This window comes from Drosophila innubila, assembly GCF_004354385.1.
Source record: "Drosophila innubila isolate TH190305 chromosome 3L unlocalized genomic scaffold, UK_Dinn_1.0 0_D_3L, whole genome shotgun sequence".
Classification (NCBI taxonomy): domain Eukaryota; kingdom Metazoa; phylum Arthropoda; class Insecta; order Diptera; family Drosophilidae; genus Drosophila; species Drosophila innubila.
The window spans coordinates 1222956-1243059 of record NW_022995376.1 but is presented as its reverse complement, the minus strand read 5'-3'; the positions used below and the strand labels follow the sequence as shown (position 1 = coordinate 1243059).

At 45.1% G+C, this 20104-nt stretch overlaps 1 protein-coding gene across 1 annotated transcript in view; it reads left to right on the top strand.

Moving 5' to 3' along the window:
- The first annotated feature begins 641 nt into the window (after positions 1-641).
- The window catches only part of LOC117788821 (titin), an 89648-nt gene continuing 70185 nt past the window's right edge, over positions 642-20104 (top strand). The window contains 12 exon segments of the mRNA XM_034627695.1: positions 642-871; positions 1817-2170; positions 4986-6570; positions 7221-7450; positions 7552-8916; positions 9074-11875; positions 11964-17522; positions 17592-17879; positions 17938-18169; positions 18234-18405; positions 18471-18657; positions 19691-20039. Of these exon segments, the coding sequence (XP_034483586.1) occupies positions 1996-2170; positions 4986-6570; positions 7221-7450; positions 7552-8916; positions 9074-11875; positions 11964-17522; positions 17592-17879; positions 17938-18169; positions 18234-18405; positions 18471-18657; positions 19691-20039 (12944 nt within the window). The 5' untranslated portion in view covers positions 642-871; positions 1817-1995.

The following is a 20104-nucleotide window of genomic DNA, read 5'->3' as shown; positions in this document are numbered from 1 at the left end:
AAATTAATGCGCAAACTAGAAATACCAAAAGGTACATTAGAATTAATCTTATTATTTTGCTATTTTTGGAATTTTTAGAATTCTTTTGGAATATATAGCAGTTTAAATGAGCGCTTAAAAAATGATATGCATATAATACAAGAGTTTAATATTTTTTGATAAATTACGTTACTAAAAAATAATATACCTAAGATTTATCCAAATTAATCCAATTCTCAAATAAAAAGAAAACTAATTTTTATTCATATTATATTAAAACAGAGCATTCTTGTCTTCTCAAACCCTGTTTAATTTTTATCAGTGCAACATACTCAGTGCAGTTGTAATATTAATCTTTCAGCTACTTTAAAGTGTCATAGAGTTGTCTATTTTTAAAAATAGAAGCAACCAGTAGAGCCAGTTTCAGATATTCAACAACATTGAGTACAACTCAAATGCCCCCCACAGTGAGTGTAGCGTATCAGCTCGACGGTCTCTCTCTCACAGTTTTTCCGACAACAACAAACAGCGTGAAAAGTGCAAAAATATCTCATGTGGAGCGAGAGCTAAACACCCGAAGTAGAGATCGTTGTATCTCTCGGTTAATTCGTGTGCCTTGTTGCAGCTATTTGATAGCATTCTCAAAGATATTTTGTCATTCTTCGCTCGCACCTCACAAACGATCGACGTCTTGGTTTCAGTCTCGGGGATTATGACTTGAAACAGTTTGAAAATAGATCTATTTTAAAAGAAGTACATATATAATCGGTAAATATATATATATATTCATTTAAATATATATATGTATATATCGTCGTATAGTTCGCATAGAGTTTTTTACGAATAATAGTCGCAGCATACATATAGAACGTCGAAAGGATAACGCAATAAAGTAAGGATCAACGGATTTTGTGTGTAAAAAGTGTACAAAATCAGTGAAAATATTGATGAAAATTTTCGAATTTGGTTTCGTAACCACTTTGAAAATTCCGAAAGAATTTTTCAGTGCGCTAAATATCTAAAAATACCGATACGACGATCCACGATCGTCGCTGCCGTCGCTTCGTGTCGTGAATTGACGGGTGGTTCGGCTAGTTCGGGTATTTCCTCTCAGCCTCCCCTTCTATAACTTAGATCGTGGGATCCGCACCCAATTCAACGAATGGACTGTGAATTTCGTGTTAGATGTGCATATAGATAGCATATATGAATATGCGATCTATTCAAAAAAAAAAAAAGAAAAAGATATTTTACATATATATATCTTGTAGATACATCTAGATATATCTATTACTCGAGCAGATGTGTACTAAGTGCATTATCCTGGCTTATTCTGTCACAGGATTACAGGCTGGAATAGCTGCGATAATGCACAGAATTGTGAAAAATTCAATGGAAATATATATTTAAATAAAATAAATTGATATTGGAAATATTTAAAAGAAAATCCATATATATTTATAAATAGAACCGTGAAAAATAAGAAGATCTTGGCATCCGTAATCGCTGCATGTGTGTTTGTGTGTCGTTGTGAAAAATTCGAGTATTCGAACAGCTAAAAATAGCTAAGAAAATGCCTCACAGGCAAAGAATATGAATATGAAGAAGGATGGATGGTGATGGTGATAGTGAAGATGAAGAGATCTTTTTAAATAAATATATATATCTAGATGAAAAGAAAGAAACGCATAGTTCAAGTGTGTGACAGAAATAAAATAAGAAAAACAAATAAAGAAATAAAGAAATGTCGAAAAATCTCAACGTTTGCCAAGTGCTAAATGTTGTTGTGAAAATGCATTAAATTTAATGAGCATTTCTATTTTGTATTCAATTTCAGCAATAAGAAGCGAAATATATATATTTATATATAAAGTCAATAAAAAAAGTGAAGAAGCAAATCAAAAAAGAGAAAAAGTGATCGAGAGGTGTTTTTTTTCCATTTGAGTGCAGTTTTCACTGCATACGATTTGGTTGTCATTTTTTCAATGATATATAGTGATATATAACGATATTAAAATGCAACGACAAAATCCGAACCCGTACCAGCAGCAACAGCAGCAACAACAACAACATCAGGAGCAATACTCCACTCAGGAGTATTCTCACTCCAGTCAGGAGCAGCATCAGCAGCAGAGAATTAGCCGCACTGAACAACATGTTCAACGGAGTCAAATCACCACTCAGCAACGAGGTCAGTCAGTCAGTCAGTCAGTCTGACAATCTGACAAACAGTCAATCGATCAATCAATCAATTCAGCAGGCTGCCCATAAACAGTGGGATTCACACCGTGGATTTAGAATTCCCACTGTTTCAAGCACTTGCAATTGAATTTCCATTATTATGCATGCGAGTTTTCCTTAAAAAACCCAGTGCTTTTCTCATTTCAATTTCATTGTTGTATTCAATATTTGCTTGCTCAATCAATTGCTTCAATCATAAAATCATACTATACATTAAAGATGTATTTATTAATAATTTTTATTATTAATATAAGAAAACATACTCCTAAATTTTTGAAGATATTCTTATTCTTTTAAAAATTCGAATACATCAACCAAAATTAGAAGCAGATAGAAATCTATATTGATCATGATATTGATAATTCATAATAGGATCATTATACTTGTAGATAACAAATGTTATCATCAGAAAGTGTTGAGTATCGCAGAAAATATAAAAATAAATATAATTTTATATTAGAATGAAGAAAGTAGTACTTTTTCATAATATAACTTGTATCAAAAAGAATGTATTATTTATTTATTTAACTGTATGCTTATATTTTAAAGTAAAGCTACAGGAATATAGCCATAGCAACTGGGATTTGCGGGTTGAATTGGAAATTATCTTCAATTATTTCTATAACAATAAACTACAAAAATTTTTGTTAGAGTGCAAAATTTCGGCTAATTAAAAAAAAAAAAAAATATATATTAGATTTAAATTTTAGAATTGATTCGGCATTAGAGTGCTACAAAAAGATATAAAATTTTTGTATATAAATATAAAATGCATAACATTTAATTCGAGTGCCAAACTTCATAACAAATTCCTAGAAAGTACATTTTATATTTGGTATACTTTATTAAGCACAAACTATTCCCATTTGCGATATTCCCATAGGTTCTGTTTATTTATTCGTCAAATTAAAGTAATAAATACTTATAAACATACAGAAAATAAAACGACTAATTTGTCTGCATTTTTTAAGTATAACATATCAGTGTATAGATTACATTTCCAATTACTATTAAAATTTGCTTTATATTATTATTAAAAAATTATTTTATATGGATAATATGTGGTAGAAAATGTATATTTTGTAATAAACAATAGACAGGTTTTAGGCCGCATAATATACATATATCTGAAAAAAGAAGTTGACTTACCTTAGTGATATTAAGAAAAATCTTTAAAAATGTCCCATTTCGTCTTAAAAAAATATTGGTCTGCAAAGAAAATAAAATATTCAAAAATATGTGTCAAATTTATGATTCATTCTTTAGAAGATATATGTCTTAAAATAATGACTCATATTCAAATATATAGAATTTCATTTCATCATCAATTAGTGATCTCTTGAAAATATAATACTTAAGAAAAAAAGACCAAACAATTACTTAATAAAGTAATTCCAAATTGAATATGTAAATCGCTTGAAACAATACAGAAAAGTATGATTCATCATACAAGTATGTGAATATATATACGGACACATATTACTTATATTCCATATCTCATCTTATATTTCACCACTTAAACATTTATTGATAATCACAGCAAAAGAAAAATTTGAGATCTATTTATAAATCTATTCATTCAACTGCCAAAATTTCAAGTCGTACACTGCACTGACATACAAAGCCACAAACCCATATAGTACATATGTATGTGAAGAGCAGAGTATAAGAGTTCTCTTATACCACACATACTTTGTTTACATTTCGAGGATTTTGGAGAGAGACCGAGTCATATAAATAACAGATCGGCATTCTCTTATACTGACAGCCGAAGATCATTTGACGAAGTCTTTGAGTCTGCGCACAAATAATAAGAAAAGAGAGAGAGAGAAAAAGAGAGAGAGAAAGGTTATTAAATGAGAGCGTTGGAACAGCTGATCTTTGTTTATGTTCACCTGTTTCAGTTTGAAAAATCAAAACAAATAACAAACTTTTCAAACTATCTATTTATAGTGCATATATAATTATAACTAAATATGTATGAGATATATATAGAAATATATAGATAAATATAGATTTTTGACGCGTGTGCCAAATTCTAAATATAAGTAATTTAAACTGACAATTTATCTATATTGGCTGTCAGTCTTCAAGTTCTTGTTTACATTTATAAATATACATTTTTTAGAAAAAGCAGATATGAAACTTTGACCTTAACAAATTAATTTCTTAAGCAGAAGCATGGATCCTTAAATAAATTAGTTAGCTTTAACAATTAATTAATTTAGTTTGAAAAATAAAATCTGAAGAGGTATAAAAAATAAACAAGAATATATTTTAAATTGAGTTGAGAAAGTGAGACCACAGAAGAGATAAATAAATATGAACAGAAAATTATAACGATCACTTCACCAGAAATTAAGAAATCTCGAGCTTTAATTGAATTAAATGTATTGAAAAATATTAAGGTTTTACTCTCTTAGGACTGTAATTATTTAAACCTCTTAACCGGGTATTAACTGCCAAAAACTTTCTCATATCGTAGCTTTATTATACTAACAAAAAATGTATAAATCAATTTACCCAGTATACAAGTAGTTATTTTGACAAGTTTAAAAAACAATTAAATGCTTGTGCTCATTCTAAAATCATTTGCAATTGCTTTTGATTTTTAAACTAATCATTTTGAAGTCTGTATTTATTTTAACATAAAAAACCCATAGCAAGGTATATTTATATAGTAAAGAAAGCGCATATTTAACTTCCGAAATTTCACATATCAATTTGGTGACGATAATTTGATGTACTATAATTTTTTCTTGCAGTGCAACATCAAGGCGGTATCGGAGGCACCTATGTACCGCCGTCGTTGACACACGTCTATGCCCAGGGCGACATTTCACCGCCGGTGTTTGAGCAGATCTTTAAGAACGCACGCTTCGCACAGGGTGGCAACGCTCTGTTCGAAGGTCGCCTGCGTGGCAACCCCAAGCCATTCGTGACATGGACCCGAAAAGGTGCACCACTTCTCGAGTCGCAAAAGTTCCGAATGAGCTACAACGAGGCCACCGGCGATGTGTCCCTGCTGATCAATCAGATCGGACCGGGAGATGAGGGTGAATACACGTGTACGGCACGCAATCAATACGGCGAAGCCATCTGCAGTGTCTACATTCAACCGGAGGGCGCTCCAATGCCCGCAATGCAACCGCAACCCATTCAGAATCTGGAGAAGAACATCTACTCCAACGGTTATTCGTATACGTCCATTGAGGAGGAGTTCCGTGTGGATACCTTTGAGTATAGACTGTTGCGTGAGGTCTCATTCCGTGAGGCCATTACACGTCGTTCTGGCTACGAGCTGGACTCTCAGCTCTCTCAAGAATTGGATCGCTCCCTGGGTCCTGCGCATGCACCACAATTAGCGCAGAAACCGAGAAGCTCCAAGCTGATCGAGGGCTCCGATGCGGTTTTCACCGCTCGCGTCGGTTCGAATCCGAAGCCGCGTCTCACCTGGTTCCACAATGGACAGCGATTGGTCGCCTCGCAAAAGTATGAGATCTCCTATTCGAGTGGCGTTGCCACCTTGCGTGTGAAGAACGCAAATATCAAGGATGGCGGACATTACACTCTGCTCGCGGAGAATCTTCAGGGTTGTGTGGTTTCTTCAGCCGTCTTGGCTGTAGAGCCCGCTGCAGAGACTGCCTATGAACCGAAGCCTGTGGATCAAATGGCCGAGCAACTGGAAGCTGGCAAAGCGTTGCCACCTAGTTTTGTCAAGGCGTTCAGTGATCGCGAGGTGACCGAGGGACGCATGTCCCGTTTCGATTGCCGTGTCACCGGAAATCCGTATCCCGAGGTCTTCTGGTTCATCAATGGTCGCCAATTGCACGACGATGCCTCCCACAAGATTCTGGTCAATGAATCTGGCAGCCATTCTCTAATGATCACCAATGTGAGTCGCATGGATGCCGGAGCTGTGCAATGTCTGGCAAGGAATAAGGCCGGTGAGGTTGCCATCGAGGCGCAGCTGAATGTGCTGGAGAAGGAACAAGTTGTTGCACCACAATTTGTCCAACGTTTCAGCACAATGACTGTCCGCGAGGGTGAACCCATCAGTATGAGTGCCAATGCCATTGGAACACCTGTTCCACGCATCACCTGGCAAAAAGACGGTGTCCAAATCTCATCAACTGCTGAACGCTTTGTGGGTATCGATGGCGGTGCCACCTGCCTGGAGATTCCCCATGTTAGAGCTACCGATGCTGGCTGGTATCAGTGTACAGCACAAAATATTGCCGGTTCCACGGCGAACCGGGCAAGACTCTATGTCGAAGTTCCCAGAGAGCAACCAAGTCACGAACAAAGGCGTCTTAATCTCCCAAGACCAACGAAAGTTATCGAGCCTGAGTGAGTATAAATCATATTCATAATAAATTAAGAATATTTCCACTTTTGGAGACGGAACAGACTCCATAAAGTGCAAGAAATAGAAAAGTTCTAGTGTCTTAAGGAATAGAAGGAGGCATCTCTGACCTCATAAAGTATATATATTCTTGATCAGCATCAACAGCCGAGTCGATATAGCCATTAGTGTCTGTCCGTCCGTCCGTCTGTCTGTCTGTCTGTCCGTCTGTCTGTCTGTCTGTCCGTGTGAGCGCCTAGATCTCAGAGACTATAAGAGATAGAGATACCAAATTTGGCACACAGATTTCTTTAGATCCCACGCAGGTAAAGTTTGTTTTAAATTTTTGACACGCCCCCTTTTGCCCCCGCAAATCGCGAAAAGCCACCACTCCCACAGTTTTTAAGATAATGCAGTTTAAATGGTAATTAACGTTATATATTAATGTTATTTATAATATTACTTAGCCGCTGCAAGATCAGACAAGTAGAACGGGAGTAATAGCTAACCAAAGTTATTAATTAAGATATTATTTTAATACAATCACCTAAAAGTATGCAGTACTTTTTATTAGGCTGTTATTTCTTTATAATTCTTTTGTATCTCGACTATAGCCTGTCCCACTTGTTTTTAATTCAAATAAATTTGCTTGCAGGCCAATTCCTGGTCCTGAAATCATCTATTTGCGTCACGTGGAACGCGCCAAGCCCCATCTGCGACCTGGCGAGGAGGATCGCGTTTATCCGCCACCACAGTTCATCATCCCGTTGCAGAATGTGCAGCAAACCGAAGGCGGTCGAGTGCACATGGAGGCGCGTATTGAGCCTGTCGGCGATCCTAGCATGGTTGTCGAATGGTTCCTCAACGGACGTCCACTGGCAGCCAGTAAGTTACCCTATACAGCCAGAGATAGCCATAAATATAAGTGTATAATTTATATTTAATAAATTGAAATTAATAATTGATTTGTCTCTCGCCTTTCGCAGGTGCCCGGGCCACATTTGTCTTCAAGTTTGGCTTCATTGCTCTCGATCTGTTGAGCATTATGGGCCATGACTCTGGAGAATACATGTGCCGTGTGAGCAATGCCAGTGGTGTGGCCGAATCCCGTGCCATTTTGTCGGTGGTGCAGCGTCCATCGATTGAGCAGTCGTCGCAGAATCCCAACAGCTTGCAGTACATCAATCAGCTGGAGGATTATTCGCGCTATCAGCGCCAGGAGAGCTCAGAGGAGTTGATGAATCAAGCTCCACAATTCATACGTCCATTGCGCGATCTGGGTGAATTCGAGGAGGGCAAGAATGTGCACTTTGAGGCACAGGTGACGCCCGTTAATGATCCCAGCATGCGTGTGGAATGGTACAAGGATGGACTCCCAATCACGGCCAGCTCCCGCATTACGGCCATCTTCAACTTTGGCTATGTCTCCCTAAACATATTGCACCTACGTGCCGAAGATGCCGGAAGTTATACAGTGCGTGCTGTGAATCGCATTGGCGAGGCCATCAGTCAATCCACCATAAGGGTCATTTCGCGTTCCCAGGTCACCGCTGACTTGGGCATTCCCGAGCAGCAGCGTTATATCGAGAAGGTCGAGGAATTGGAGGATTATCGCAAATCCCAGCAGCGTCGTCATGTCCAGGAGGCGCCCGAGGCGATTGCCCCGCCCCAATTCAAGACTCCGATTCAGAATCAATTCGATCTACGCGAACACGCGCATGCGCATTTCGAGGCACGTCTCGAACCCGTCGGAGATTCCACAATGCGCGTCGAGTGGCTGAAGGACGGACAACCCTTGGAAGCCAGCTCGAGAATCACAACCTATCACAACTTTGGCTACGTCGCCTTGACCATCAAGCAGTTGACGGTCTACGATGCTGGCACCTACACCTGCCGTGCCTACAATGCCATGGGTCAGGATACAACCACCGCCCAATTGACGGTCATTTCGAAGAAGGAAATCGTCTCGGACACTCAGCATCCAGGTGGGCTGCAGAAGATCCAACATCTGGAGGATGCATCGCGCTACGGTCGCCGTGAGGAGGAGGAAACTTACATAACGCAGGCACCACGTTTCCTGGGTCCCCTCAAGGGTACCACCAAAATTCTGGAGGGACAACGCGCCCACTTTGAGGCGCGCGTTGAGCCGCAGAGCGATCTGGGCATGCACATTGAATGGTATCACAATGGACGCGCCATAACCGCCGCCAATCGCATCCAGACCTACTACGACTTTGGCTATGTAGCCCTGGACATTTCTCAGGTGCGTGCCGAGGATGCGGGCATCTACACTGTGGTGGCCAGAAACAAGCTAGGTGAAGCTCAATTGCAAGCAACGATGGTAGTGGAAAGTAAGTAGAATCTATCATATAAAATCTCTAGGGATTCCCCAGTGATTCCTTAGCAATTCCTTAGTGATTCCCTAGTGACTCCTCATATCTTTTTTGTTTGTTATGCTTACTTCGTACCTTACCAACTCATCTTAACCAATTCCTACTTTCTCAACAGCTCGTTCCAGCATCGACACATCTAGCATGCATCGCGGCCTCTACGAGAAGACGCAGAATTTGGAGAATAAACCCTTTGTGGAGCCCCAATACGACATCGAGGAGATCTCCAAGTCGAAGCCGGTCTTTGTGCAGCCTCTAACCGATCCCAAGCCCATTCACGATGGCAAGAATATTCATTTGGAGTGCCGTCTCGAACCCATGGGAGATCCCACCATGCGCGTCGAGTGGTTCCACAATGGACGTCCAGTTACTGTAGGTTCTCGTTTCCGCACCTACTACGACTTTGGCTTTGTCGCTTTGGACATCATTCAGGCCTCGGCTGCCGACTCCGGAGAGTACACTGTGAGGGCCACGAATCATTTGGGCTCTGCTCATACCTCGGCCTGTGTGCGTGTCATTGATCGCACCGACGTGGTGACTGAGACTCAGAATGAGCAATCCTTGGAGCAAATTCAATTGCTGGAGGATTCCCGTCGTCGTCATCATCAGGAGGAGGACATCACCGTAATGCAGGCACCGCAATTTACACGTGCCTTGCACAACATTGAAACCGTGGAGGGCACTAATGTCCATCTGGAATGTCGTCTTCAGCCCGTGGGAGATCCCAGCATGAGAATTGAGTGGCTCGTCAATGGTGTACCAGTTAAGACTGGTCATCGTTTCCGTCCCGCCTATGAGTTTGATTATGTAGCCCTGGATCTGCTGGGTTGCTATGCCATCGACTCGGGTGTCTACACTTGCCAGGCTCGCAATCAACTGGGAGAAGCTGTCACCTCCTGCTCTGTGCGCATCATTGCCAAGAACGATTTCATTGATTCGCAGACGCAGAACAAGTCGGGATTGCAGAAGATTCAATATCTGGAGGACTCTTCCCGCTATCGTCGCAATGAGTTCGTCGATGAGGTGGTCAATATTCGTCCACGTTTCCTCACCCATCCCAAGAGTCTGCCAAACACCCGAGAGGGCGCCCATGCTCACTTTGAGTGCAAGATCGAACCTGTCACCGATCCCAATTTAAAGGTGGAGTGGTTTAAGAATGGACGTCCTATTACCGTGGGACATCGTTTCCGTCCCATTCATGACTTTGGTTATGTCGCCTTGGACATTGTGGGTCTGATTGCTGAGGATTCTGGTGTTTACACCTGTCGTGCTGTCAACTTGATTGGCTCCGATGAGACGCAGGTGGAGCTGCAGTGCCGTAGCAGCGAGCAAATTGTCACTGTTACCCAGAACGAGGCGGGTCTCGAGCAGATCCATTATCTGGAGGATCGCAGCCGTTACAGCCGTCGCGAAGAGATCGACGAGAGCACCAAGCAAGCTCCAGTCTTCACCACTTCTCTGAAGAATGTCGAGATCAAGGAGAATCAGCGTGCTCACTTTGAATGCCGCTTGATACCCGTTTCGGATCCCTCGATGAGAGTGGAATGGTATCACAACAATCTTCCCCTCAAGTCCGGCTCTCGCTTCACGGAGACCAACAACTTTGGCTTTGTTGCCTTGGACATTATGTCCACACTGCCCGAGGATGCTGGCACCTACACCTGCCGTGCCTACAACGCTGTGGGTGAGGCCATCACCTCAGCTGTGGCCGTGGTGCACACGAAGAAGTCCATTTACCTAGAGTCCCAGCACGAGACTGCACTGCCACGTCTGCAGCACTTGGAGGATGGATCGAAGCGACAGCGCATCAGTGTTCAGGAAGAGTTTGTCTCGCAGGCTCCAGTTTTTACCATGCCTGTGAGGGATGTACGCGTTGCCGAGAACCAGGCGGTACACTTTGAAGCCCGTCTGATTCCCGTTGGAGATCCGAAACTTAAGGTGGAATGGCTGCGCAATGGACAACCCATTGAAGCCTCTAATCGCACCACAACCATGCACGACTTTGGCTATGTCGCTCTTAATATGAAGTACGTGAACCCTGAGGATTCTGGCACCTACACCTGCCGTGCTGTCAACGAACTGGGTCAGGCGGTGACCTCTGCCTCCCTGATTGTGCAGTCCAAGACTGCAATTCAGCTGGAGACGCAACATGAGGCTGCCATGCATAAGATCCATCAGCTGGAGGATCACAGCAAGTACCAGCGACGTGAGGAGGAAGAATACTCCGTTACCACGGCCCCGGTGTTTGTCACCAAGCTGATTGGACCCAGCAATCTGCATGAGGGTCAGAGCGCCCATTACGAGTGCCGCATTGAACCCTATCCGGATCCCAACCTTAAAGTTGAGTGGTTCCACAACGGTAAACCCCTAAGCACCGGTCATCGCTTCCGCACCACCTACGACTTTGGCTTTGCCGCCTTGGACATCCTCACCGTCTACGCGGAGGACAGCGGCGAGTACACTTGCCGTGTGACCAACAAGCTCGGCGAGGCTGTCAACTCGATTGCCCTCAATGTGACTTCCCGTTCGTCCATCATTCACGAGACCCAGCACGAGGAGGCTCTGCACAAGATACAACATTTGGAGGATACGTCACGCTTCCAGCGCAAACCCGACGAGGATCAGTTCCATGCCGAACGTCCGCAGTTCGGACGTCCGTTGCGTAATGCCAAGGTGAATGAGGGCACTCCTGTGCATCTGGAGGCTACCCTCATTCCAGTCAATGATCCCACCATGAAGGTCGAGTGGTACTGCAATGGCAGACCCATCCAGACAGGTCATCGCTTCAAGACCACCTACGATTTTGGCTTTGTTGCCCTGGACATTCTGTATGCCCATGCCGAGGACACTGGCACCTACATGTGCAAGGCCAAGAATGCTGTGGGAGAAGCTGTCACGACTTGTGCTGTAAACGTCACAGGTGGGTCCAGAGTCTTTTAGAACCTGATACTAGGAGAAGGGTCGAGCGTCTTTTCAATATTATCATACTATCCACCTTTCCTTTACAGCAAACAAGACACTGGATATGGATACACTCGATGCTCAGCGTCTGGAGAAGATTCGCCAGCTGGAGAGCTATGTCGCACCCAGCAAGGTCGAAGTGGAGGAGAAGGGACAGAAGCCCATCTTCCTCACGCCGCTCAGCAATCTGGAGCATCTGAAGGAGGGCGAACACGGCCACTTGGAGTGTCGCGTTGAGCCCATCAACGATCCCAACCTGAAGGTCGAATGGTTCTGCAATGGCAAGCAATTGCCCACTGGACATCGCTATCGCACCACCCACGATTTTGGCTACGTTGCCCTGGATATTCTTTATGTCTATGGCGAGGATACTGGCACCTACATGTGCAAGGCTACCAATCTCCTGGGCGAGGCAGTCAACACCTGCAATGTGCGTGTGTTGAACCGTCGCAGCATGATCCTGGATACCCAGCATCCCGATGCCTTGGAGAAGATTCAGAAGCTCGAATCGAAGGTGGTTACCACACGCACAGAGGTCGGGGATCATCCGATTGGTCCACCCCACTTTACGGCCGAGCTACGTGGCTCCACGGAGATCTACGAGGGACAGACGGCTCACTTTGAGGCCCAGGTTGCACCCGTGCACGATCCCAACTTGCGCATTGAGTTCTATCATAATGGCAAGCCTCTGCCTTCGGCAGCTCGCTTCCACATCACCTTCGACTTTGGCTACGTCTCCCTGGACATTACTCACGCCGTGGCTGAAGATGCCGGCGAGTATTCCGTGCGTGCTGTCAACGCCTTGGGACAGGCCGTCTCGTCAACCAATCTGCGTGTAATTGCCCGTGGCACGATCATCTCGGACACGCAACATCCCGAGGGTCTGGAGAAGATTCGCAAGCTGGAGTCTGCGGCGCCACATCAGCGCCAGGAGATTGAAACTCCTGGCACACGCCAACGTCCAATGTTCACGCAGCCGCTGCAGAACATCGATCGCATCAATGAGCATCAAACGGCGCACTTTGAGGCCCGTCTAATCCCGGTGGGAGATCCCAATCTGAAGGTTGAATGGTATCGCAATGAGAAAATAATTGAGGATAGTTCGAGAATAACGAAACAACACGACTTTGGCTTTGTTTCCCTGGACATTTCCCACATTCGCAAGGAGGATGAGGGCGTCTACATGTGTCGGGCTGTCAACCCACTGGGCGAGGCTGTAACTACCGCCTCCATGCGTGTAGTCTCCGAGGCAACCATCTTAATGGACACCCAGCATCCCGACAGCATCAGTCGCATTCATCAGCTGGAGAAACCACTGGCGCCACGTCCCACCGAACCAGAGCGTCTCTTTGAGAAACCAATCTTTACTCAGCTGTTGACGGGTCCCTCGGAGTTGTGGGAGGGTGCTCACGCGCACTTTGAGGCACGTGTGGTGCCGGTGGGTGATCCCTCACTGAAATTCGAGTGGTTCGTCAATGGCGTGGAGCTGCAAATGGGCTCACGACTGCGCACTACCCACGACTTTGGCTTCGTCACCCTGGACATTACGGCTGTGGTGCCCGAGGACGCCGGTGTCTACATGTGCCGTGCCTACAATGCAGCTGGCGAGGCTGTATCCTCCACTGCCATGAAGGTGAAGACCAGAGCGAATATCGATGGACAACCGCTGATTCCCGAGTCCTGGGAGGCCATTCGTCTCAAGGAGGCGGCCATGAACCGTGTGCCCGAAATGTTTGTTGATTCAACACCACAACAAGCACCCGTGTTCACCACACACTTGCAGAGCTACGACAAGCTGCACGAGGGTCAGCATGTGCATCTGGAGGCGCAGGTGGAACCACGCGCAGATCCCAATCTGCGCATCGAATGGTTCAAGAATGGCATCTCCTTGACCACAGGCTCTCGCATTCGCAGCACTTTCGACTTTGGTCTGGTCACCCTATCGATCAATGGACTTCGCGAGGATGACTCGGCGATTTACACCTGCAAGGCAACCAATCAAGTGGGCGAAGCTGTATCCACCTCCTCGCTCAAGATCGAAGATCGTCACTGGCTGCAGGCTGAATCATTGCATCCCGATTCGTTGCCGCGCATTGGACAGCTGGAGGCACCCAAGGAGGGACGTCCCGAGGCTCCAGAGCCTACCTATGAGACCCCAGTCTTTATCACTCACCTTAACAACCTTGAGTGCAAGGAGAACGACAGCGTGCGCTTTGAATGCAACGTGGAGCCGGCTCGTGATCCTACGATGGGCATCGAGTGGTTCTATAATGGACAACCCCTCCAGGCAGCTGCCAAGTTCAAGTCCATCTACGACTTTGGCTACTGTGCTCTGGATTTGAGCAACAGCTATGCCGAGAACAGCGGCATTTATACCTGCAAGGCCACCAACAGCAAGGGATCAGCCACCACTTCGGGCACCTTGAAGTGCACCGGTGGTAAGACCATGTTCCTGGATACCCAACATCCTCAAGGCGAAAGTGGTCTGGAAGCTGTTCAGGAAACTGAAGCTGAGCTGGCAAATCGTTATGCTCAGAAATCTGCCAAGCCAGAGACTCAGTATCCACCGCCAGTGTGGACTAAGCCATTGCAGCCGGAGTTCCATCTATCCGAGGCGCAGCCCATTCATTTGGAAGCCAATGTGAAACCCAAGGAGGATCCTAATCTCTATATTGAGTGGTACTTTAATGGCAAGCTGTTGCAACACGGCTCTCGCTTCAAGATGACAACCGAATTTGGTTTCGTGACCATGGACATGATTGAGGTGTACTCCAGAGATCAAGGTATCTACACCTGCAAGGCCTGGAACAAGGCTGGCGAGGCCTTTACCTCCACCACCATCTTCTGCTCGAGCAAGGACAGCATCATTGACTCCACGCAGCATCCAAAGGGCGCCGAGGGCTTGGGACAGATCCAGGATCTGGAAGATTCCCTACGCAAGGACGGCAGCAAACCGGAGCAGCCTGAACAAGGCATTGCACCACGTTTCACCACAGAGTTTGTCAACATTGTGGACATCGGCGAGGGTGAGTTGGCCCATTACGAGGCCAATCTTATTCCTTTGGGTGACCAGAGCATGGTCATTGAGTGGTTCTTCAATGGCAAGATCCTTGAGGCCAGCCATCGTGTGCGTACCATCTACGCCTTTGGCACCGTTGCCCTGGAGGTGCTTGGAACCAAGATTGAAGACACTGGCACCTACACTTGCCGGGCCACCAACAAATATGGCTCAGCCGAGATCAGCTGCACCTTGGAGTGTGTGGACAAGCCACGTGGTCAAAAGCCACACTTCACCTCGCACATTCAACCGCTGCAGGGACTGAAGGACGGACAATCCGCTCACTTCGAATGCACCTTGATTCCCGTCAACGATCCCGAACTTAAAGTGGAGTGGTACCACAATGGCAAGCTGCTACGTCACTCGAATCGCATCAAGACCGTGTCCGACTTTGGTTATGTCGTCTTGGATATTGCTTATCTGCAGGATCACGACAGTGGCGAATATGTTTGTAGGGCTTGGAACAAGTACGGCGAGGACTTTACCCGCACCACCCTCAATTGCGGTGGTCGCGGTGGTGTCTTCTATGACAGCTTGCAGCCTGATTCTCTGCAGAGAATCCGTGAGCTCGAGTGCCCGCAAGGACAGCAGACGGACACGGGAGCTCCGCTGGTCGCTGAGCCACCCAAGTTCATCACACAGATCAGTGATGTGACCAAACTGGTCGAGGGACAAAGCGCTCACTTCGAGGCTCGCCTTACTCCCGTTACAGATCCCGATTTGGTCGTGGAGTGGTACTTCAATGGCAAGAAACTGCCACATGGACATCGTTTCCGCACCTTCCACGACTTTGGCATTGTTATCCTGGACATTCTCTACTGTTATGAGGAGAATTCCGGTGTGTACGAGTGCCGTGCTCACAACAAGTACGGCGAGGATGTCACCAAGGCTACTCTGAAGTGCGCCTCGAAGGCCAGCCTCATTCTGGACTCCCAATTGCCACGTGGCATGGAGGGAGGTCTGGAGAAGATTGCCAATCTGGAGTACAGCATGGTGCGTACTCGCGATGAGACCACCGAGGAGACCAAGGGCAAGGCCCCAGTCTTTACCGTACCACTGGAGAACATTGAGAACCTGCGTGAGGGAGAGAACGCTCACTTTGAGGCTCGCATTACGCCTGCTGATGATCCCAAGCTGAAGGTCGAATGGTATTGGAATGGACGCCCATTAAAGGCGGGATCCCGCTTCCGCACCTTCTGCGACTTTGGCTTTGTCATCCTCGAGATTTCCCCTGTTTATCCCGAGGACTCTGGCGAGTACTCTTGCCGTGCCATCAATGAATACGGCGAGGCCGTGACCACAGCCACCATGAAGATCCAGGGCAAGCGTAGCATCATCATGGAGTCTCAGCTGCCTAAGGGCATGGAGGGAACCATTGATCGCATTGCTGAACTCGAGGGTCTCGGCTCCCGTAGCACAGAGTTTGTGCCCGAGGACGATACTGGCAAGCCTCCCGAGTTTATTACAACTCCCTTCGACATGGTGATTTCGGAGAACGCACTGGCTCACTTCGAGTGCCGTCTGCAGCCCATCAATGATCCTTCTATGCGTGTGGATTGGTTCCACAATGGCAAGGCCTTGTGGGCTGGCTCTCGCATCAAGACCATCAATGACTTTGGCTTTGTAATCCTCGAAATTGCCGGCTGTTATCAACGCGACACGGGTCTTTACACCTGCAAGGCAACCAACAAGCATGGCGAAGCCACAGTGTCCTGCAAACTGCAGGTCAAGGGTCGCCAAGGCATTGTGATGGAACCTCAGTTGCCCTCCAACTTCCGCACTGGTACCGAGAGTCTGCAGAAGCTGGAGGAGAGCATGTACAAGCGCGAGGAGATTGTCGTGGATGAGGAGCAACCCAATCCGCCCAAGTTCATTGAGGATATCAAGGATAACTTGGACGTGCCCGAGGGTGGTCCCATACACTTTGATTGCCGCGTTGAACCCGTCGGAGATCCGTCAATGCGCATCGAATGGTTCTACAATGGACGTGTCATGGCAACCGGCTCCCGAGTTCATCAACTGAACGACTTTGGCTTTATTGCTCTGGACATTGACTACATTTATGCCAGGGACTCTGGAGAGTACACTTGCCGTGCCACCAACAAGTGGGGCACAGCAACCACCACCGCCAAGGTCACCTGCAAGGGCAAGCACAACATTGTCTATGAATCCCAGCTGCCTGAAGGCATGACCGCTGATAAACTCAAGGAATTGGAACGTGGACGCATACCAGATGCTCCAAAGATTGTGGAAGAAACATTTGGACCACCAAAGTTCATTACACAGATCGCTTCGGTGACTGCCGAGGAATCGGAGGCCGTGAGATTCGAATGCCAAGTGGAACCCAAGACAGATCCCAGTCTGCGTGTCGAATGGTATCGCAATGGCAAACCCTTACCCTTGGGTCATCGCTATAGGAACGTCTTTGACATGGGCTTCGTTTCCCTGGACATTTTGTATGTGTACAGCGACGATTCTGGCGAATATGTCTGCCGTGCTGTCAACAATCATGGCGAGGATCGCACCAAGGCTACTGTCTCCTGCAAGAGTAAGATTCCCTATCATTTTTTTTTTTTTTTTTTTTTTTTTTTTAAATCTTATTTTCCTTTCTCTTTAGAACTGCCCACAATTCTGCTGCAGAATCAAGTGCCACGTGGCATGAAGCGTTCGGATGCGCTCACTCAGATGGAGGCAACAATTAAGAAGTATACTTCTGAAGTCCATTTGACTGAGGATGATCTCTTCGATCCCGATCGCAAGCAGCCGCCTCGCTTTGTCACACAGATCAAGGAACAAACCTCTCTCACGGAAATGGCCAAGACCAAATTCGAGTGTCAATTGGCACCTGTTGGTGATCCGAACATGAAGGTTGAATGGTTCTTCAATGGCAAACCTTTGCTCTTCAGTAAGTGCTCTCAAATATTAACAATATGCATGATCTTAATCTTTTATTAACCCTACAGAGAATCGCTTCCTGCCCATCTATGATTTCGGCTATGTTGCCATGAACTTTGGCTGGGTTTATCCCGAGGACAGCGGTGAATACGTTTGCCGTGCCACCAATTTGTATGGCAAGGACGAAACTCGCGCCATTATCAAGGTGTCCGGCAAGCCAGGAATTGTCTATGACTCTCAACTGCCAGCTCATATGCAGAGCATTGATCGCATTCGCGAAATGGAAGCCTCTTGGCAAGTGTAAGTATCAATGGGTTCTTTGATAGGAGTAACCCTTTAATAGATTTATTGCTAATCCCTGCAGTGTGCCCGAGGAGGCTGATCCCGATGCAAAGCCAAGAACTAAGCCCACCTTTGTCAGCAAACTGGAGCCACAGACTGTGGAGGAAGGAGATCCTGCCAGATTCTGTGTGCGTGTCACCGGACATCCACGTCCTCGTGTCATGTGGCTGATCAACGGACACACTGTTGTTCATGTACGTTATCTTTGATATTAATGAAGCTAAACTAAGACTGACATAAGTTATTTTCATTCTCACAGGGCTCTCGTTACAAGCTGACAAATGATGGCATGTTCCATCTGGATGTTCCCAAGACGCGTCAGTATGATACTGGCAAGGTTGAGGTAATTGCCCGTAACTCTGTGGGAGAATCGATTGCGTCAACTGAATTGAATGTTGTGGCTCGTTCCGATGACTATCGCAATGTATTGAAGAATTCACCACGTCGTAAGTTGAACATTCACTCACTTTATACACAAAAACACTTTGGTATTCCATCAGATAAATATATAGATATGAATTATATTAACAGCTATTAGAAATTAACACAGAAGAGAGAGCTGCCACAAAAGTATCTGATCAAATATTTAAATGGGAGACTTCTATATATATAATCTATATATCTTCAATGCCTACTGAAAAATTCCAAATAGTAGATTAAAAATACTCTAACTATGCAAATATCCTTTCTTTTAACTAAAATAATTTGTTTTTATTTCTGGTACTTTTGGGACAGCCCTCTCTGCTTTTAGTTAGCGAAACACTCACACAAAAAATCACAATAAATACGCATTGTAAATATATACATCAAATATCTATACATACTATTATATAGTACAATTCGAGTAGCACTAGAACCCAAGTTTATTGCGTTTACGATCACATGCCACAAAATCCACTTAAAATATATAGAACAGACCAGACAAAAAAGAACCACAAACTGCCCTCAAACAATACAATACCCAAAGATCCCAAAGAAAAAATAAGATACCCTCTAATAATCCCTCCAAGAGCCCATTGTTGTCTCTTCAACGAGTCATCAAATCGAGGAGCGTTTCAACAAATTTGAACCTGAAGAACTAAGGACCCCATCTAAATAAGTATCATCATGGACCATGGGTAAAATGGTTGTGCAAGTTTTTAGTGTGTGTGTTTTAAAGAATCTCTCTCTCTCTCTCTCTCTCTATCTGTCTATATTCTTAACTCTGGCTGATCATTCAATTTCTGTCTGTCTTCATATGTCTTCCCTAAAGGAGTTATCAAGCCTCTGTGAGAATTAATCATCTCATCATAATCTATTCTCATCAATATGTCACATTTTCTACTTATTTAAATTCATGTACTAAAACTAATGCTTATATAGGAATGCTGTTGATTTTGTTAACCCAAAAATGCATGCACTTAGTTTAATTTTCATCGTAATCCTCCGTTTGTCAACCCTAAAGAGTGACTAACCATGTGAAATTGCTTTTGAATATAGCCTGGTACGATTATGAGCTAACTGCCTATCAGAAGGAGCGTCAGGATAACGAATTGGAAAAGGCATTTGATGAGCGTAAGCAATATTTGTCCGAGCAGAGTGCACATACCCTGAAGGGTGTTGAGCACCTGAAGCCCAAGCAATACAAGCCCCAGACTCCCGAATGGCAGCAGAGTGTTAAGGCCAAGAAGAGCGAGGAGTACTACAGCAAGTTGCAAGAGCTGGAAACCGAGCAGTTGCTCAAGGAAACCAAACTGCGCAAGGATCATCATCAGTATGCCATACCCGGAGAGAAGGTTGTCAGTAGCTCAGCTGCCAAGGGAATGGCCCACTCCTACGAGGAGAATCTGTAAGTACACACATATATTCCCCATATCAAGTATATATACGACAGGATTTAAACTTGCATAACTT